We start from the raw sequence: 19,699 nt of genomic DNA on the forward strand, positions 1-19,699 counted from the left end.
TGTATGTATACATTGTCTGATATTATATGGTAGTGTTCCTTGTCCATGATTGCTTAACTCTGCAATGAATTAGGCTTGTGTCTTCTCATTTCTCTTCTTTGAGAAAAAGTTTGGTCTTTATGATTTTGAAACATTTAGTTTTGATTATTTTGTTGTTGGCCCTTCCATCAGCATTGTTGTATTAATGTGTATATTATTTCTTTGCTCTACTTAACTTTATACCGTATCAATTTGTATAAGTTTTTCCATTTGTATTATAGTCATTATTTCTTGTAGCACAACGTTTCATTGCATTCACATAATATCTATATTTTTACAAGTTTTTTGCTTCCAGAAAAAGTGCTGAGAAAAAAAATTTTCAGTGAACATGTGACTGTCTTTGAAACTTCATCTGTATATATGTTTAGCTGTAGATTATTGGCCATTTTAGTCAATTTTTTAGGATATTAATTTCTATCAGCATATTTTAAAATATGACATATGACATGTTAACTATGAACAAAACCTACCAAATCCAAGTGAACTATAGAATGTTTTCTTTGATCATCCTTTTAGCAAGCATTTTTGACAAGCTATCATGTTTATTTAAAATAGGATATAAAAGAGGACAAATAAGAACTATATTTGATAAACTAATTTTGAATGTTTAGACAAATGATAATAAGCATGACATCTTTGAAACCTATTCTAGTTTTGTTACATAGCTGTGTTAAATTAAAATTAGAGAATTTTTGATAAAACGGCTTTTCCCAGTAAAATATTTCTATTTGAGAAGGAAGCCATTGCATTCTTCAACAGATGAAACAGGAGAGCTATTAGAGAAACATTTATAAGGCAAAAATAGGAATAAATATATATTTTAACTCAATGTTTCCTATTCCTTTTTTGTCCATAAAACACCCTAAATGATTAGTTCTCCAGTTGTAGTGTGAGGACTTCTCTAAGAACCTGAGATGCTTTTAAGGAGTTTTCAAGTTTAAAACTATTTGCAAAATAATACTAAGATATTTTAATGTCTGATACTGTAGATATAATTAGATATAAATTATATAAATGAAAGCTTTTGGGGGGAGTCCTAAGACCAAAATGTTTGAGAATCGCTGCCCTAAAATGTCTCTTTCTTCTCTTGCAGCTAACCATTAACAAATCCAACCATATGTCCCTTCCCACTCAACAACCAGACAATCTGTGTAAATATGTTTAGCCACCAGGTGGTGCTGTAGGTATTAACCACAGAAGGGTTCTGATGTCAATCTAGGGGTAATTGTGTCCACCAGTCACAATCTTTCACTTCAGCTCCACCTTAATAGCTTCTGTGAAAAGGATCTTTATTACTTTAGTAAGTAGTGTAATTGCATTAACCTAAAAAAGTAATAAAATGTAAAAGCTTTACTCTCATGTAATGCACATTTCACTCAATCCCAGGTCTAGCTTCTGCAGGCAGGGAAATTCCTAAATTCAAACAAAACTCAGAATATTAGCATTGTCTATATTCTATTCCACATTTCCTTCTTACTACCACTCTGAGGAAATGTTTTCTCATTGATTTTCCTATCACTCTTGTAACTGCTTGAGTTTAACTTGCTACGAATGTAAAAATTAATATCGAATGGATATAAATATTAAATTGATGCAGGTTAAATCTAAGCAGTTGTGGGGGGGGTGTAAGTAAAGGCATGATAGAAAAAAAAAAGAATTTGAACACTTGAAGATAGGGAAGGTGGGAAGGAAATGTAAAGATTGGAAACGAAGGTCACCTAGCACCAAATCTCCTGATGTCTCATTTTAGAAAGACATCTCCAAGACTATGCCTGCAGGTCAGAAACCCTGGAGCTTGGGTATCCAATTCTTTAGCTCCTCTGGGCCACATCACCCAACAAAAACTTGTCAAGGGCCACATATAGAATTTCATAATTATTTATGACTACAATGTAACCCATATTAGCAATGAGTATAAAGATAAAATGTAATAATGTTGAATGAATGGGTTTTGAGGATTGGGCAGGTTGGATATACCTGCTGGAGATAAGAGCTGAGAGATTAAATGAAATAATATTTTAAAGCAGGAAATTTCTGTCTCTAAGTAGGTACTTAATGGATACTTGTTCCTTTCTCTTCTCCTCATCACCAAGCTGAGGATTCCTGTCCTGGAGCAGAGGGAATATCCATATTTGAGATCCAATTGCTTCTCTGGAACCAGTTTATTTAAGAATAAGAAATTATAGTTTAAGGGGAGAAGTTGGTGTTTTTCATTCCTTTCAATTGTGTATGACTCTTTTTGCTTCTTTTGGGGTTTTCTTGGCAGAGATACCAGAATGATCTTCCATTTTCATTCTCCAACTCCTTTTACATTGAGGAAACTAAGGCAAAATAAAGTGACTTGCTCAGGGTTACAGAGCTAAGTATCTGAGGCCAAATTTGAACTGAGAAAAGATGAATCTTCCTGACTCCAGGCCTATTTCGTCCCTTTGCCCTTTAGCAGTCCCCTAGTGGGGGGGGGGGATAATATACAAAGGGAGAGGGAAGTGGTTGAGGTAGGGTATGATATTTCCCAGAGTTATCTGGAAAATTCAGATCTCAGTTCTTAAGATTTAATAAATTCCTAATCTGTTCCATGAGCTGTGATAAGGCCTGAGAATACAAATACTAGAAAAAACAGTCCCTGACCTCCAGAAACTTACAACCTAATTGGGAAAGGAGGAAGACTAAACACAATAGGAAGCTATAAACAGGTTTGGGGGGTTGGGGAGGAGGGGGAGAGAAGGGGAAGGAGACAGCCCCAACTAGAAGAATTGGGGGGGGGAGAAGAGAAAATAGAAGTTCAAGAATGGGGTGGGGGAGAGGAGACAATGTCAGTTCAAAGGAATAGGGGAAAAGAAGAGACAGTATCAACAAATAGGAAGGGTGGAGAAGTCAGTCAGAGAAGTCCAAAAGTAATGGATTCAGGTGAGGATAAGTTCCTCTATGAAGGAAAGCTTTGGGAGGAGATGGTTGCTCCACTCTCCAGGCCCTCCAGTCAGAGAAGAGAGGAGGCTGAGAGAGATGAGATTAGGAAGGGAATCAATTATCCAGAGCTGAGTCACCTAAGCAAGGAAATGAGATTCTAGGTGATCAGCTTCTCCTGGGTGGGTTATGATATTTCCTGGAGTTCAAACTTGGCAGAATTGCTTATAAAAAGTAGAGAGTTAATTAATGAACTTATGTTCTCAATAAGCTTTCAAAGGTCTTTCAACAGATATTTTATAAGATTTACATGATAAGTATGAAAATTATTATTAGAATCTTATAAGAAGTTTGATTAATATGGAAACAACATTGATTAAATGGAAATATGTTTTTAACATTATGTATAAACTATATTAGATTGCTCACTGTCCATGGAGGGGGGAGGAAAAGGAGGGAGGGAGAAAAATGTGGAACATAAAACCTTACCAGAAAAAATGATTGTTGAAAACTATCTTTGCATGTAGTTGAAAAATAAATAAATAAATTTATTAATAAACAATGTAAGGCAAAATGGGGAAAATAGTAATTTACTTGGCTAGTGGAATTTCTATTCAAAACTTTGAATTCATACATTTGGGAGAGGGGACATGTCAGTGCAACCAATCAGATAAACTATATACACAGTAATGATGTTAAAAGCTGTGAGGCCAGCCTCATGTACCTAAAAAGTTTAGTCAGTCAACCAAGTGCTTACTTCATGTAAGGGTATTGTTAGCCCAGGTATTTGTCAGTCTCAAGCTCTCTTTTTTTTTCAGTTAATTCCAGTATCCAGTGGACCAAGTTGTGACATATAAGTACTGTTCTTATTTTCCTGATGAAGAAATTGAGGTTCAGAAGTCAAGAATATTTAACTCAGAACTTAAATCCAGGTTCTCTTCACTGTGCTACTGATGGACTCTGAATTCCAAACAAAATGCCTTTGGAGCTCCAGCCTCAATTGCTTCAAACTTGGCTTATTATCACAGTTTGCCTGTACAGAATGTCTACCTCAAAATGGAAAATCTACAAGTTAGCCATAGCACAAAAAGACACCCCAGAGGAAGGGAACATGCATCAAATAAAATAGCCCAGTCATTATTGTCAAGAGTAAAAATGCCTCGTTTAGATTGTTATTTTGGAAGATTTTTAGCCATCTTCTGGGAGTGATGGAGCAAAAATCATCAACAAACATCCTGTTAGAAATATAGAGTGGGCTGTCCTAGAGCTGTCTTATCATTATCACCTCATCTATACTAGAGAACTAACACTTAGGCAATGGAAAATGTGTTAGGAATATCCACAGGACACAGGATACCCAGAGACCTAGAGAAATTGTACCAGGGATGAATTAATTCAGAAAACTGTGTAAAGCAAACCCTTTTTCAGGGAAGCAGCCTTCCTGGGGTGAGAGGGTCTAAGATGACAGCACCATGTTTTTTCCTGAACTCCAATGACATATTTAAGTCTAAACCCCACTTAGCAAAGAACCATGTCTTCCAAAGAATGACATAGTATAATTGTATGGAATTTTACTATCCTATCCAATTCAATCAATGTTTCCAGGCACTTTGCTAAGTGCTAGATATACAGTTAATAAAGACAACCCCTAACTTCAAGGATCTTATTATTATAAATTGATTGATTCATTGTTGCCCTTGGTAATTGAAGAAGACCATGTTATCAAGTGAATGATGACAATGTCATGCACATGATTTTGATTAAAGTGAGGGAGTGTTTGTACAAAGATACCCTATTCATTGGCAGCACCATCTTACCCCAGGGACCTGATAGTCTAGGAAATAGGACTTCTGGTGTTAGTCTGGATACAGTGGGAGATACCACATCAGGCTGAGGAGTTTTGACTTAGAAACATTCAGTCAAAGTTCCACAACTTGTGATTGCATCCCTTTCATCTTTGTCAGTAGGTACATCCTGTTTGGTGACAGGTCATTGCAGTAGGTACATCCAATGTATGGAACTATGATTCCAATTATACTAGATGATATGCCATTAGGATGGTAATATTATGCTAACCTGTTTTGCAGTAGTCTATTTTATTCAACTTTTTTATTCATTCTCCCCCTGAAACCCAAAGACTTGGTTTCCTGGAAGCTGCTCAGCAGGTCATGGAAATAACTCCATCAAGTCACTAGTCTGCATCAGAAAGATGAGAGAATCTGTTCATCTTTGTACCTCTAACTTTTGCTCTTGATTAATGAAAATAAATGCTTTTGTTCTGGTCTGTCTTGCACAAGTCCCAGAATTTCACTTTTAGCAGCACAACATGAATACAACCAGTTTGCCTTCTTAATCATAGCCCCAATGGAAGTGACAAGACACAAAATGGGGCATGAATTGGGGGAGGGGGAGAAAAGAGAAGAGGGGTTGTAACAACAGAGGATACCCAGGGCTGGGGTCTCTTATTTTGTGAAGTTGAAACCAGGCAGAGCAGAAAATACAAAGTGGAATGAACTGAGAGACTAGTTTGTGCCCTCTATAAAGGAAGGTATTGGGAGGAGTTTGGTCTCTACCCTCCAACCTTCCAAACAGAGGTGAGAGGAGATTGAGGGGAAATGGAGTCAATCAAGATTTGATTTAGCAGTTTAGTGGTGAGTTTAGAAGGGATAAATTTATCTTGGAAGGGGCATCTTGTTCCATGGAGTTGAAATCAGGCAGCTTTGAGAAAATAATGTGTCTCCTTCTTGTATTTAATAACTAATTGTTGTATAAGGTCCACAGTTTTTCCTCCTTTCTACTTTCCTTTGAAAACCAACCAAAGTGGGAAATCTCTCTTAGCGATTTATCCAGGCCAAGATCTAAAGTGATTCACAAGAGAGTAAAAGAAAATCTAAGTTTGTGCTAATAGGTTTATATCCTGCTCATTATGTTTGGTCAGACAGGTCCTGGGAAAATGTTGATTTTCCCTTTCATCAAGACAAGTGATTATAGAAATTGATATCTCTAACTAAAATGTGACCAAGATCACATAACCCAAGACTCACATCTTAATATAGCCCACCTAATATTATCTTAACCTGAGTTGATTGACACACCTCAGGAACACCTACTTCTGGAAAGGCATATAAACTGTGCCCACTACCATTAGGAATCTTTGGTCTAAGAAAGACAACTAAATAAGCATCCTTTTATTAATAATACGCTTTATTAACAAAATGATTAAATAACCCCAAAACTATGTGTTTTGAAATTTTTTAATCATCGCACAGAACAATACATTATAAAATTGAGACAGCATAATCCTTAGACAGCACCATTCATAATTCTTCATTTTTCTGCTCAAATGTCCCAGCTGTGTCCTACCCTTATTTTTAAAAATCAAATGTAAGATCAAATATATTACTGAGATGTGTTACTGAAGGAAACATAGCAATGAAAAATTTTTAAAAATTAGTCTGATAAATTTCCTTGTATTCAACTCTGTAATTTGATATAAAAATGTTAACATCAAGTATAATTGTTGAACCTATATATTTAGTTGTTGTTGAGAAAATGTTAACAAATGAATATATACATTTTTTGCTGGGTAACTATACAAATCTCCTTGCTATTCTTCACACATATTCTATCTCTGACACTGAGCATTTTCACCAGCTGTCACTTAAGTCTGGAATTGTTTCCCTCTTCAACTCTCCTTCCTAGCTTCCTAACTGCCTTTAAGTCTCAGCATGTCTCATCTTTTATAAGGAGCCTTTTTCAGTTCTCTTTAATCTTAATGCCTTTTTTCTAAGATTGTTTATGATTTATCCTATTTGTACAGTTACTTGCTTGCTGCTTCCACTAATTAGACTGTGAGATCTTTAAGAACAAGGGGCTATCATGCCTTTCTTTGAATCTCCACCACTGAACAGAGTGCCTGGCAAATAGGGGCACTTAATAAATATGAGTTGATTGAGAGGCCTACTTTAAAAAAAAAGGAAAAAAACCTGAAACTGAATATTATATAAAATAAAGGTAGAATTTCAAGTTTTTTATTTTCAATGATAAAAATAGGAGGCTATGCTTCATTGTTTAGTGACAAAATTAATAAATATTATTATCCATCTTTCTATTCATTTTTACTTGCACCAATGTTTCTCAGTATTATTTATGCAAAGACTAACATTTCAATATTTAACAATAACTAAAGGAGCAGAATAGTTTTACAAAAAAAGATTAAAATTAAATTATTTTTTTTGGAGTTTTAGTACTTAATTTTACTACTTAATTTTAATGGATAATACTCTTGTGTTTAGTTGTTATGGTATATGATATGATCTTTGATATAGGGAATTAGAACTTTTCAAATTACAGAATTACTAATCATGGAAACTTAACATGTTTTTTGATCAGCAGTGAAAATTAACACTTGCCTTTTGGCATCAAGCAGATGTTATTGATCAGTCTATTTTAGAATCTGCTTAGGTGCATAAGTAAATAAATGCTATTTGCATACTGAAATGAAAACAATCACATCTTGCTTTTTTATAGGTGAACATGTTTGAGTCATAAGAATTTGGGCAAAATCTATAGAACTGGTGTGTGTGTGTGTATGTGTTTCTGTATGTAGTCTGAATGCATGCTACATGGACACCTTACAGGCAGGGAGAGGATGTATATAAATTTATTGTTTGTTAAGACAGAATCCACTGGTATTAACTGAGCATAAACTGTTTTTATGGACTGACTTAAATTCCCATTGGGATGTCTTTTTTTTTAGATTTTCTTCCCTAGATTGAATTCCTTCACAAAATATATAAAATTTGTTGTCAATTCTTAGTTATAATATTGTAATTTCTCATTCAGGTAATGTCTTTATGTCATTTTATTGGTTGTTCCCAGTCTTCATATAAAGAACTCTCTTTGAAGAGATACTTTGTACTTAATATCTGTTTCAGTCATCTGGCACTTATTTCTCATACTGTTGACTGTTTTCAACAATTTATTTCTTGTCATCCAAACATATTGCATGCTCCTCAAGACAGGGATTTGTACTTTATACCTCCTTATATTCCTGACATAAGAAAAGATAAAAAGACAATGGTCACATTTGACAAATAGCTAATTTATCAGGGAAGATGATTCAAGAAAGATAATAATGATAAATTAATCTATAAAGGTATATATGGGGTCAAATGGAACCCCTTAAATGCTAAATAGAAGTTGAAACATTAGATAGGTATTGCAGGAGACAATCTCATCTCCTATTTTCATGAGAAATAAAGACAATTTCCTATGAGTTTCCTCTTTTCCCCATTGCACACCTCAAAATCCCTCTATTCACTATTCCCCCCTTCCTATCTCTGAGAACAAGACAATTCTTCTCCTTGCCAATACAAAATTTGTAAACATTATCATTATCATTCCCTCCTCCTTTCTTCCAAGAGCTTGTTTGAGTCATTCCTTCTCTTTGTTACATCATTAATCTACCATTATCCATTCCTTAGTTTCTTCTCTATTGTCTGAAACATACCTAGAATCCATTAAAAGATCAAAAATGGGACAAGAACTCTTCAGTTAACCTTGTTAATCCCTCAAACTATTGTCCAATTATTAGTATTCCTTTCACAACCAACTTCCTAGGAAAATTTTTCTTCTATATTTGCTACCTCCATTTTTCCATCTCCCTACTAACCTTTTTGCAATCTGAATACAGAGGTGGAAAGAAGAGAAAGATCAAAATATTTCTCATAGCAATTACATAAGAAAATGAAGGTAGTAATGAAGATGATGATAATGTCACAAGAGAGTATAGAGAGAACTCTTTGATATTGGCATCTAACTTCAACAGTTCTACTGAATATGTGCTTTTCAAGTTTACAACAATCTTAACTGTTAAATTTAATGATTTTTCACCATTCTTGTCCTTTGAGACATCTCTGTATCATTTAACATTGTTGGCCACACTGTCATCATGATTACTCTCTCCTCTTTGCTCTCTCCTTTTTGTTTTTCTTTTTTTTTAAATTTAAGGCAATGGGATTAAGTGACTTACCCAAGGTCACACAGCAAGGCAATTATAAAGTGTCTGAGGCCAGATTTGAACTCAGGTCCTCCTGACTCCAGGGCTGGTATTCTATCCATTGTGCCACCTAGCTGACCCCTGCTCCCTCCTTATTTTTACTCCTACCTCTATTACTAATCATTTACCAGTCTCTTTTTCTGGACCATCATCCATCTCCTACCGAATTTGGGTTTCTCCCAAGGCTTGATTGTGGACCTTCTTTTCCATTTTGATAAACTCATTAGCTCCCATTGGTTCCATTGTTATATATCATACATTATTATATATATATATATATATATATATATATATATATAATAAATACACATATTGTAAATATTCTTATGTATATGCCTCCATACACACACACACACACACACACACACACACACACACACACACAAACACATATAGTCATTTCTTATTTGTTTTCAAAGAGATCCAGTGATATCAGGAGGATGACTTGCAAGTGATTTGGATTTAAATGAAGCAGAGCTGTGTAATTATCAGGGTCCTCTTGAATCCAGGGGCAACACATTGTTCAGAATGACTACAAGTGACCCCAGTTGCAGTGGGAATCCTTGAGTTTTTAAAGATAAGGTCTTTATATGTATATATATGTATATATGTATGTATATGTTTATACATGTATACATGCACATCCCCTCTAACTCTAATCTGTGTGACCTTGGGCAGGCCACTCAGCCTATTTATGCACAAGTTTCTTCATCTGTAAAATGAGGGGGTGAAATAGGTGACCTCCAAGGTCCATTTTGCTCTAAATCTTTTAATCTAATCTTCTAAATCCCCTGATTTCTGATTTCCGTTGAATGTCCCATTGGCATCTCAAATTTAACAATTTCAAAACAGAACTCTTCAATTTTCAGAATAAATTTACCTCTTCCCTGAAATTTCCTATTTTTTTGTTGAAAGCACCAATATCCTTTCAGTTATCCATGTTACAAACTACTTGCCACCCTTGTCTTGCTTATTGATTAGACCCCTACTTACCCAAACTGCTGTCAAGTCTTAGAGATTCTACCCCCAAACATGTCTGATACCTTGTGCCTTTTCTCTTTCTTTGATTTTCATCACCTTTTGCTTAGACTCTGCAATCTAGAACCTACCAAAATTCCTATTCTTGTCTCACTCTAATTTCCATTTTTTGAACTCTGCTATCTAAATAAGATGCTTCCAAAACTTAATTCTCAGACTTTCATCTCTGGAAATTTGTGCTGTCTTTTTGTAAGGCATTGATAATCACTGAATCCCAGAGATAGAAGTAAACTCAGAAGCTATTCAAGTTTACCTTGTACTCAGCAAGACTCCCTTCTACAACATACTACCTAAGTGGAAACCCTTCTATTGAAAGAGAATGCACTACTTTCATAGTCAGTGCTTTCCATTCTTCTATAGTTGTAAATGCAAGGGACGTTATCTTTACCTTAAGCTTAAATATACTTCCTTCTGTTTCCCTTTCATTTTTGCTTCTCAGAGTCCTTTATTTGTTTCCCATCTGAGCTTAGATACAAACTCTTACATGAAGAGCTTTCTCATTTTCACAATTAAGACTCTCTCCTCCAATCTACTTTTTATGTCAAGATAAGCCAAGAAGCATAAGTGACTTCTATAGGTCTAACACTATGTGAAGCACTTTATGATACAAAGAAAGAGAGAGAGAGAGAGAGAGAGAGAGAGAGAGAGAGAGAGAGAGAGAGAGAGAAGGAAAAGAATGGAAGGAGGAAAAAGTCGAGGGAAAAAAGAGAAAGGAAAATCAGTTCCTATTCTCAAAAAGAATCAAAATGGGAGATGTGGATGGGGAGAGAGACATTTAAGCAACTATCTACAAACAAGATATATTCAGGACAAATTTGAAATTTCAATGAGAAGACACTAAGATTTAAAAGACATGAGAAAGGCATTTATCTGTCACTTGAAAGGAAGTCAGATGAGAAGGGAGGTTATTCCAATCATAGGGAATGAGCAGTAAAAGTTCTCAATCAGAAGATAAAGTAGCATGTGAGGAAAAGCCAGGATGTCAGTGTAATTGTTCACAGAATATGAAGAAAGGAATGATATTTAAAAAGCCTGGAACAGTATGAATGGGATAGGTTATGAAGAACTTTAAAATCCAAAGGGAGAATCTCATATTTGTTACTTGATATAATAGAGAGCCACTGATAGTTATTGAATAGAGAAGGTGATTTGGTCAGACATGAATGTTAGGAAGATCAGTTTGATAGCTGACTTGAGGATGGATTAGATAGAGTATGAAGAAAATTAAGGTAAGTAGATCAATCAGGATATTAGAGCAATAGTTAAGGCAGTAGGAGATGAGACCTTACATTGGGAGAGAGGTAGTATTAGAGATGAGAAGATGTAAGAGATACTACAAAGCTAGAAATGGCAGAACTTGGCAATTGATTAGATATGGCGATGGGAAGTAAGAGAGTGAAAAATCTATGATGGCACCTCATTTGTGAGCTTGAATTGCAGGATTGTGTTACAATTCATAATAACAGGAAAGATAGGGAGAAATAGCAGGGGTAGAGAGTTAAGGTATTCAGTTTGGGACATGTAGAATTTAAGATATTCATTCAATTTATTATGTCTAATCCAGTTTGTGATGTCTAATTCAACAAATACCTGAAAAAGAATTCCCCCTCTCCAAAACACTCAATAAATGACATTAGAGACAATTCCACTGTATTCTCTTTAATTTCTCTCTTGAAAGTAGCATCTCTCACTCAATCCAATTCAACTTAAAAACTGTAGTATAAGTCTCAGTAAAATAATAGTATTTGCAAATGAAAATGATCTTATCTTGATAGAAACACCTATGCCATTTGGGGTTTTTTTGTTTTGTTTGTTTTGCTTTGCTTTTACTATATTTTATATAGTAAATATACCATATTTACTATATTTCCTGAATTAAACTTAGAAACTCATTAGAACCATATTTTAAGAAGCTTTTATTGAACTTGAAATTTTAAGATTTTTTTAGTTGACCTATTTGTGTTGATCAGTCTGTCTATACTGACATGCAACAGGCTACATAATAAAAGAGTTTCTTTCTCTCTAGATTTTCTTATAACAGCAAGAACTGTTTTTTTTCTTCTCACTGCTTTTGAGATTTATTCATGTTAACTCCCATTAGAGTTAATTGGAGTTACATACATAAATCCCTCTTGCTTCAAGTGGAGAATAGGTTTCTTTAATGTAGTTTTTATTTTTTAATAAGGTTAGACTTAAAATAGATTCTTGTATACAATTGTCCTCTTTAGTTTGTGAAATTAAAATGCCTTTAACAACTTTTAGGGTTAGGGAACTGAGATCATTGAAAAGAAACCTTTTTTATTTTAATTCAGCTGCATTAGTACATAATCATTACAAATTACAAGCTGGTAATGAAAGAAATAGGAAAGTAAACTAGAACAGTATTTTCCTAACACACCATCACTATTAACATAAATTCTTTGCCTTCTTCCTAGTATTATACTGTTAATAGTATATCATATTCAAGACTATGTAGAATATTTCTGTTTGCTTCTGTTAACGATTATAAAAATGATGTAGATAAAAACCCAAAGTAGATGTTCCTTTTTAGAAGGAATATACTCCCTACCTCTACTACAAGTTAAAAAAGTTACTCCTTAAATTACTGTGTATTTAACTGTATTTTGTATTGACTCAATTTTATACATGCTATTTTCTCTACATGGTAGAATGTGAGCTTCTTGATGGCAATGTCTCCTTTGTTTTTTGTCTATGCAAACCTATCACATGGCTAAGTTTCTGACACATATTGGGAATTTATGGAATATAAGTTTTATTGAATTGCCTTTGCTATGGTAATCTTTGTGGGAGGTAATATTGCTAGTTTTGAATTATAATATATAGGTCATTGCCTACTTTCTGGCTACTAAAATAGAATTATTTATCATACTTTACTTGCATTTGCCAGATATATTTCCTCTCTCCACATTGAAAGAAAACAACTCTTATTGCCAACCTAATATTATTTTATTCTTGGGGCAGCTAGGTAGTGCAGTGGATAGAGTACCTGCCCTGAAGTCAGAAGGACCTGAGTTCACATCTATTCTCAGACACATTATAATTACCTAGCTGTGTGACCTTGGGCAAAGTCACTTAACTCCACTGTCTTGCAAAAACTAGGAAAAAAAACAAAAACTAAAAGCAACCTATCCTTATCCAACCTAATATTATTTTAAAATGATACTTTTTTCCTGTATCAAGTTATGAATATCTTAAATATATAGTTGTACCTCCCCCTGCTCCACTAAAGAGAAAGGCACACTATTTATAGAATAATAATTTTTTAACATCACTTGACTATCTCCTTAGATTTATGATTACCCTTAATTTAAGTTACATTAATAATAAGTAATAGTTAAGTACATGCTTAAGAAAAATTTTACATCATCAAAGTTGGATGAAATAATATTTTTCAATGACTATACTTTAAACTATGTTCCCACCAAAAATTGCTCTTCTTAACATGTTACAAAAATTCACAGAATTTCAAGATTGTCTTTTATCCAAAAAAAAGCTGAACTACTGATTTCAAGAGTTTATATTTTTAAAAATAGTTTTGCAAATAGAATTTTTGGTGGTTGAAAGGCTTTTAGAAACAATTTCATTAATTTTATATTAGACTTGTTCACTTTTATAAATAGTGTGTGCCATATGTTTATTATGTTCTGTTATAAACCATATATATATGTGTACACATAAATTTCTAGTATGAAAGATAATAGTATTTGTCTAGCCCAGGAGCATGTAGAAATTTCTCAGCATGAACATGAATTCCCAAGAGAAAAAGATAGAAAGGAATTAGAAGGGAGAAACAGACTATAATCCTTTCATTTTGATCTCATTGACTGATTACCCTTTAGATTGTAATTTTCATTTTGTTAGCCTTTTATTCATTTTCTTAGAGTCTGGGGTAAGAGAACAATATTTTTGTGTATGTGCATGTATGTGAATATTATACATGTTAATATTTTTTCCAATTTTCTTCCTATTTAAAGGAATTTATAGTAAAATTGGTATAGTGGCATATTCCCCAGTACTGTATTTCTTAATTTTCAGAAAAATGTATGTTCTTTTGATAAAGAACAGATTGTATTTTAATTAAGTAACGACATTAAATAAAATTGAACAATCCTTTAAGATTAACCTGGAGCATCCCAGACCTTCATTTCTGTGTGTGTGTGTGTGTGTGTGTGTGTGTGTGTGTGTGTGTGTGTGTCTCTATATATATATATATAGTTATTAATTATTATCTGCTCTGTTCCATTTGAGACCTATAAATAGATTTTATCTATTGCAGTTTGCCAAATATGACATTATCAAAAGAAACTAACAATTATTAAATACACACAGAAATATATTTCTTTAGAAGACTCATATTAATACATTTCTTATCACATCCATTCATAAATTTATGTAAGCCTATATTCACAAAAGTTAAATAGAACAGTTTAAAATGTTCATTTATACTATACCTTTCCCTACAATGAATAGGCCATAAAAATCTGCAATTGTATTGACCATATGAATGTCCTGCTGGGAACATATTCAGAAAGTGAACTGAAGTCTTCCCTATATGTAGGGAGAGATATAATGAAGTTTATCATTTCAAGGTCAGTTTTGTTTTCTCATGCTGTTATGTCAGGAGACCAAAGCAAAGGAAAACTATACTAGAGTTCAGTGGCAAGTGAGTTTATTATGTCGATGTCTAGTTGCAGAAATTCAGTTTTCAAGTCTATTGAATAATTGATAAAATGAAGGAAAACCATATTCTTAAGTATTTTATGTTGGGCACATTATTATATGGAATTTTTCTAATGGGACCATATCCAAGTTGTGCTGTTAACAGATGGAATCCTGTTGGGGTTCCACATTTTTAGTTATTTAGGACTTTAGTAAACAGTGATTTTATCCAGTATGTGATTGGAACAGATGTGATCTTATCAGGGTTCCACTTTTTTTCAGGGGCATAAAATTGCCATGATTTGCTGGTACAGTGTTGGAGTTTACTTTTTTTGTGGTTTTTAGAACCAGAGTCCTTTTTAGCCAGAATTTGCCCTTGGGTTCTAAAACATCATAATAGGGAGTTAATGTTTTATTCTCTATTAATCCCATTAAATCCTTTTAATATTAGAGCATGTGTTGCTTTATAGCATTAACTAGTGTCTTGCACTCAACAGTATTTTCACAGTTTATGACACTGCTTAGGGCATTAACAAACAGCTGTTTGAATTAAATGAGCAGTTAAGGACCCTGTTCATTAACTCAAAAGTTTCATGTATTTTTAATTCCTTAAATCTAATGGTATTATCACCCTCCAAGAAATCTATCTTTGATTATAATTTGTTCTGGCCACTATTGGTTAGGGGGGGGAAGTATTATTGTTTTTGAATATGAGTCATATCAGGGGTGGATATCTCTAATGAATTTTAACTATCTCATAACAGTTTCCATTCTTATGGGATATAAAACTTTAAAAGTTGTTTACGGCAGTTGTGTTAAGATTTTCTCCAATTTTGGTTACTGATGACTTCATTTAGCTAATGTAAAGAGGCAGTTGGAACAGAATTATTTGCATTTGAAATGGTGCAATCAGAGGTTTGTGACTGACTCATTAACAAAAAAAGAAAATTGTATTTGGACAGTGATATAGTGTCTGATGAAGTCCCTAATGCAAAGCAAAATGTTAGTCAACGGTTTTTCATATCAAAATGTCTTAGCTTTAAGACTTCATTTGCTCACAAAAGCAAGTGTTTAGCTGACTTTTGGGTTAACTTTCCCATATGGTCTTACTCACCTTGCATGATCTTACTTTGCATGATTAGTGTGAAGGTAAATTATTAATTAGAAGGGAAATGCTAAATGAATGACAATTAAAGGATCCCTAACTAAAATTTTTGACTTTATTCATATCATGATCAACATACAATTATACTTTAATATTGTTTTAAGGATCAGTATTTGAGCTTTAAACTAAACATTTTCTCTTTGGTATCTGTGAATTCTGGATAAAAGAATGTATTCCTTGATTATTAAACAATTAAAGTAGAAATTGGTCATAGGATTTAAAAAAAATGCTATCTTCAGGTTCCCATTGCCCAAACTTCCATTAAACATGGTTACAGAAAAGAAATCGCCTAGAGGAATGTTGTGAATCACTGAAATAATGCTCTGTATTAGTTTGAGAAAAATTCTTTTTTTTTTGTCATTTCTTAAATATGAGTAAACATCCATCTTGAATCTGTTCAATGTAGACCTAAAGGAAATAGCAGAATACCTTTTGAAGGTCCCTGTTGTTCCCTTTAAATTTTTTTTCTAAATATGTTCAACAGATTTTGTTGATTTCAGGCATAGATTCTACAAAAAAGCTTTCATTCACTGTATTACTTTGGATTTATTTTGTCTTTATTCCAGGTGTATGTATATGTGTGTTTGTTGTATCCCTGATAGAATTTAAACTCCTTAAGGGAAACAGCTCCATTTTTTTCCCTCGCATTTCCCAGCCCTTGGCATTTGATAAGTGATAAATAAATGGTTATTTTATTCAATGATAATGTTTTGGTCTGTACTAAAAACTGTGGTAGTAGTTTCAGTAATAGACTTAAGATTTGTCCAACGTTTCTATTTTATCCCTAGTTATGAAAAAGCAGCAAAAACATGGTTAAATTTGAAAGTATACATTTTAGAAAAAATCTTCGAGTGAATTCTGACAATTTGAACATTCATAACTAATGTGCATCCATAATTTTTAAAGTTGCTCACAATATTACATTGTACTGTTGAGAGAGGTACTCTGTGATAATACTTTATGAGGATATTAAGTGCATGGAATTCTAGTTAGTCAAAGTAATTTAAATAAGATAAAATAAAGAAAAGGATGTGGTATAGATTAGAACTCTACAGTCTTTTTACATATGACAACACATATCCTACTCCAACCACATATATATGTTAATACTAATATTATATACTTACTGAGAAATCACAAAAAATTTTGATGACAAAAAACTACTTTTTATTCAGTAGCACTTTTTGGGGAATTTGTAATTTGTTAAAATTCTACATTTGAAGTACAGTTGTGAGTATATTGCCATTTCCTTATTTAGTCAATAGAAAATTATTCATATTGCATACTTTGTTAGATTTAAATAAAAACCAAACTATAGGTATTTGATATACACATGAATTTGTAGATCTCTTGATTTGGACTTGAAGGACTATGGGATATCATCTAAATTTGTGACCACTATACATAGAAGCCAAAAAATGTCAGTGAATTGAAAATTATCTGCTAGGGAGGGCAACTTATTTCTATTCATAGTCTGTTTTCTTGTCAGTTCTTCATCCTTTCTTAGCTTTGGTCCATAAAAGTGATTTTAAGTAACACCTTGGTCTAGTTACTTCCTAGAGAAATCATCAGACGTACGTAGAAGAATTTTTAATATTTTCCTTATGCACAGGTGCACAGGTCACCAAACCTTTGTGCTTCTATTTCTTACAAATCATTAGAAAGGAACAGTGGGATTTTTTCCCCCTTGTAATCTCCCACTAAATATCTGCTACCTTCCAAAATGGTATCATTGTAGACAATGAGTGAATAATTTTGATTACTTGATTTCCAATTTTATTTATTCATGATACTATTTTTATCTGAATTCTTATTCATTTAACAGCTTCTTGTGATATCTGAGTAAATGCTACTACTACAACTACTGTTTATATAGTTCTTTATGGTTTACAAAATGCTTTGCATATGTATATCACATTTGATACTCAACAACAATTCTGTTAGGTGGATATTATTATCATTATTATTTTACAGATGAGAAAACATGAGGCTTTGAGAGGTTGTGACTTATTCATGGTTGCACAACTAGCAAATATCTAACCTAGAATTTGAATTAAAGTCTCTCTGATTCTAACTCCAATATTATCTCCACTATGCCCCTTAAATGAATCCAATATAAACTGAAAGTACAACTGTCAATCATTCTATGGTAATAATAGGCTGTTTATGAATACAGATTAAAGACTCTCAAAGGGGAAAATTTAGGCAGAACTGAGAGCACAATACCAATTGATGATAGGGCCAATGGTCTATAACTATGTGAGTAGGCCATAGCAAGCCTACATGCAAATAATTGATTTCAGCTATGACACTGGGTCAGTTTATCAATTAATCAGATAGGTAAAATAAAGAGAATAAAAAGTGATATGTCTGAAATTAGAGAGGTTATTTGGGCATCAAAGAATCAATACCTTAAGCAAAGAATCTGAATAATAAATGGTTATAAGATATCAGCATCATATTAATGCTTTTGTCTCAGCCCAGAACATTTACTGAACTATTATGGCAAAAATAAGGCATCAAGCATAACTGGCCTGGGTTGCTCCAGCAAGGATTCATGCTTCAGTTAAGAATTGAACTAGATGACCTCTCATTCCCTTACAGAATTTCCATAATTCATTAAATTTGAATTTGAAATTAAATTTGAAAGCTTTGAGTAAAGTAGGGAGTGAGGAAGCATAGAAGAAGGCATCTTATTACATAGTTTCATATATATGTGTGTGCATGTATATAGGTATATACATATATGTGAATACATATATATACATATAAATACATGTACTACTAATGTAAATGGAAATAGATTCCTACTTCACATTGTTGTGTTTCCTAGCACATTCAAGAGATCCATAAATACCATCTGATTTCACTAGCTTACTTTCAGAAAGCTTCCCTTCAACTTTACCACAACTCTACAAAATCTAAAACTTGTTCTTGTTAATGTTATTGCTTAGTTGCATTTTAAAACCTCTGCTAATTTAAGATACTTCATTTTTTGTTGTTAGTGTTGTGAATTCTTATTAATTTCATGATTTTGAATCAATATTTTATTAGACCCATGATTACGAAAGACGTGAAGTGAAAGTCATAGTTGAATGGATGGAAGTTGGAGGTTTTGAAGAGCATGTCTGTATCATGCTTCCCACATACCTAAAATAAGATTGAGAAAAGTTAGCAAGATAGATTTCAAAATAGATCCAGTTTCTCAAGACCTTTCTCCCAAACCCAGATTTTAGAAGCTAAAAATGAAATAAATATATACTTAGTGATTATTCTGGTGGGAAAAAAATAAGGTGTGGAATCTGATGTTTCTTGGAATCTAAAGTTATCTTTGAAAATGGTTAATTTAAGAAAAAATGTGTATTCTTTCATCCATATTGTGGTTTCATTGGCTTCAGAGTCTTGAGTCAATGTTTAAAGTAAACCAGAGAATGAAAGACATTATTTTTATTTATTTTTTTTGTTTTTGTAAGGCAAAGGGTTAAGTGATTTGCTCAAGATCACACAGCTAAGTATTAAGGGTCTGAGGCAAGAATTGAACTCAGGTCTTCCTGATTCCAGATCCCCTTCTCTTTGCAGTGCACCGCATAGCTGCCCCCAATGAAAGACATTATTGAGAAGGTACCTGAGGAAGAGGGTGAAAACCATTTCTCCTTTGTCTTAGGCTGTAGACCCAATATAACTCAAAGAAGGATGAGCAAAGTTAATAAGACATTAATCAATATGCAGGTACAATTCTTCAAGGCATTTGTTCAAAATCAAATACTGGAAGTCAGAAGCTAAATAATTATATTCTTGTTGATCGGTCTGAT

The 19,699-nt window shown here is 33.3% G+C and overlaps 1 protein-coding gene across 6 annotated transcripts in view; it reads left to right on the top strand.

Moving 5' to 3' along the window:
* CCDC178 (coiled-coil domain containing 178) overlaps positions 1–19,699 on the top strand; it is a 674,385-nt gene that overhangs the window by 380,372 nt on the left and 274,314 nt on the right. Inside the window, exon 20 of one of the 6 annotated variants that reach the window (XM_074201259.1) lies at positions 3,762–4,088. The exons of the other annotated variants lie outside the window; for them this stretch is intronic. Within the exon in view, the coding sequence (XP_074057360.1) occupies positions 3,762–3,800 (39 nt within the window). The 3' untranslated portion in view covers positions 3,801–4,088. Of the gene's footprint in view, positions 1–3,761; positions 4,089–19,699 lie in introns of those variants that run through there. 6 annotated transcript variants of the gene reach the window in all.

This window comes from Macrotis lagotis, chromosome X, assembly GCF_037893015.1.
Source record: "Macrotis lagotis isolate mMagLag1 chromosome X, bilby.v1.9.chrom.fasta, whole genome shotgun sequence".
In the NCBI taxonomy this organism is placed as follows: domain Eukaryota; kingdom Metazoa; phylum Chordata; class Mammalia; order Peramelemorphia; family Peramelidae; genus Macrotis; species Macrotis lagotis.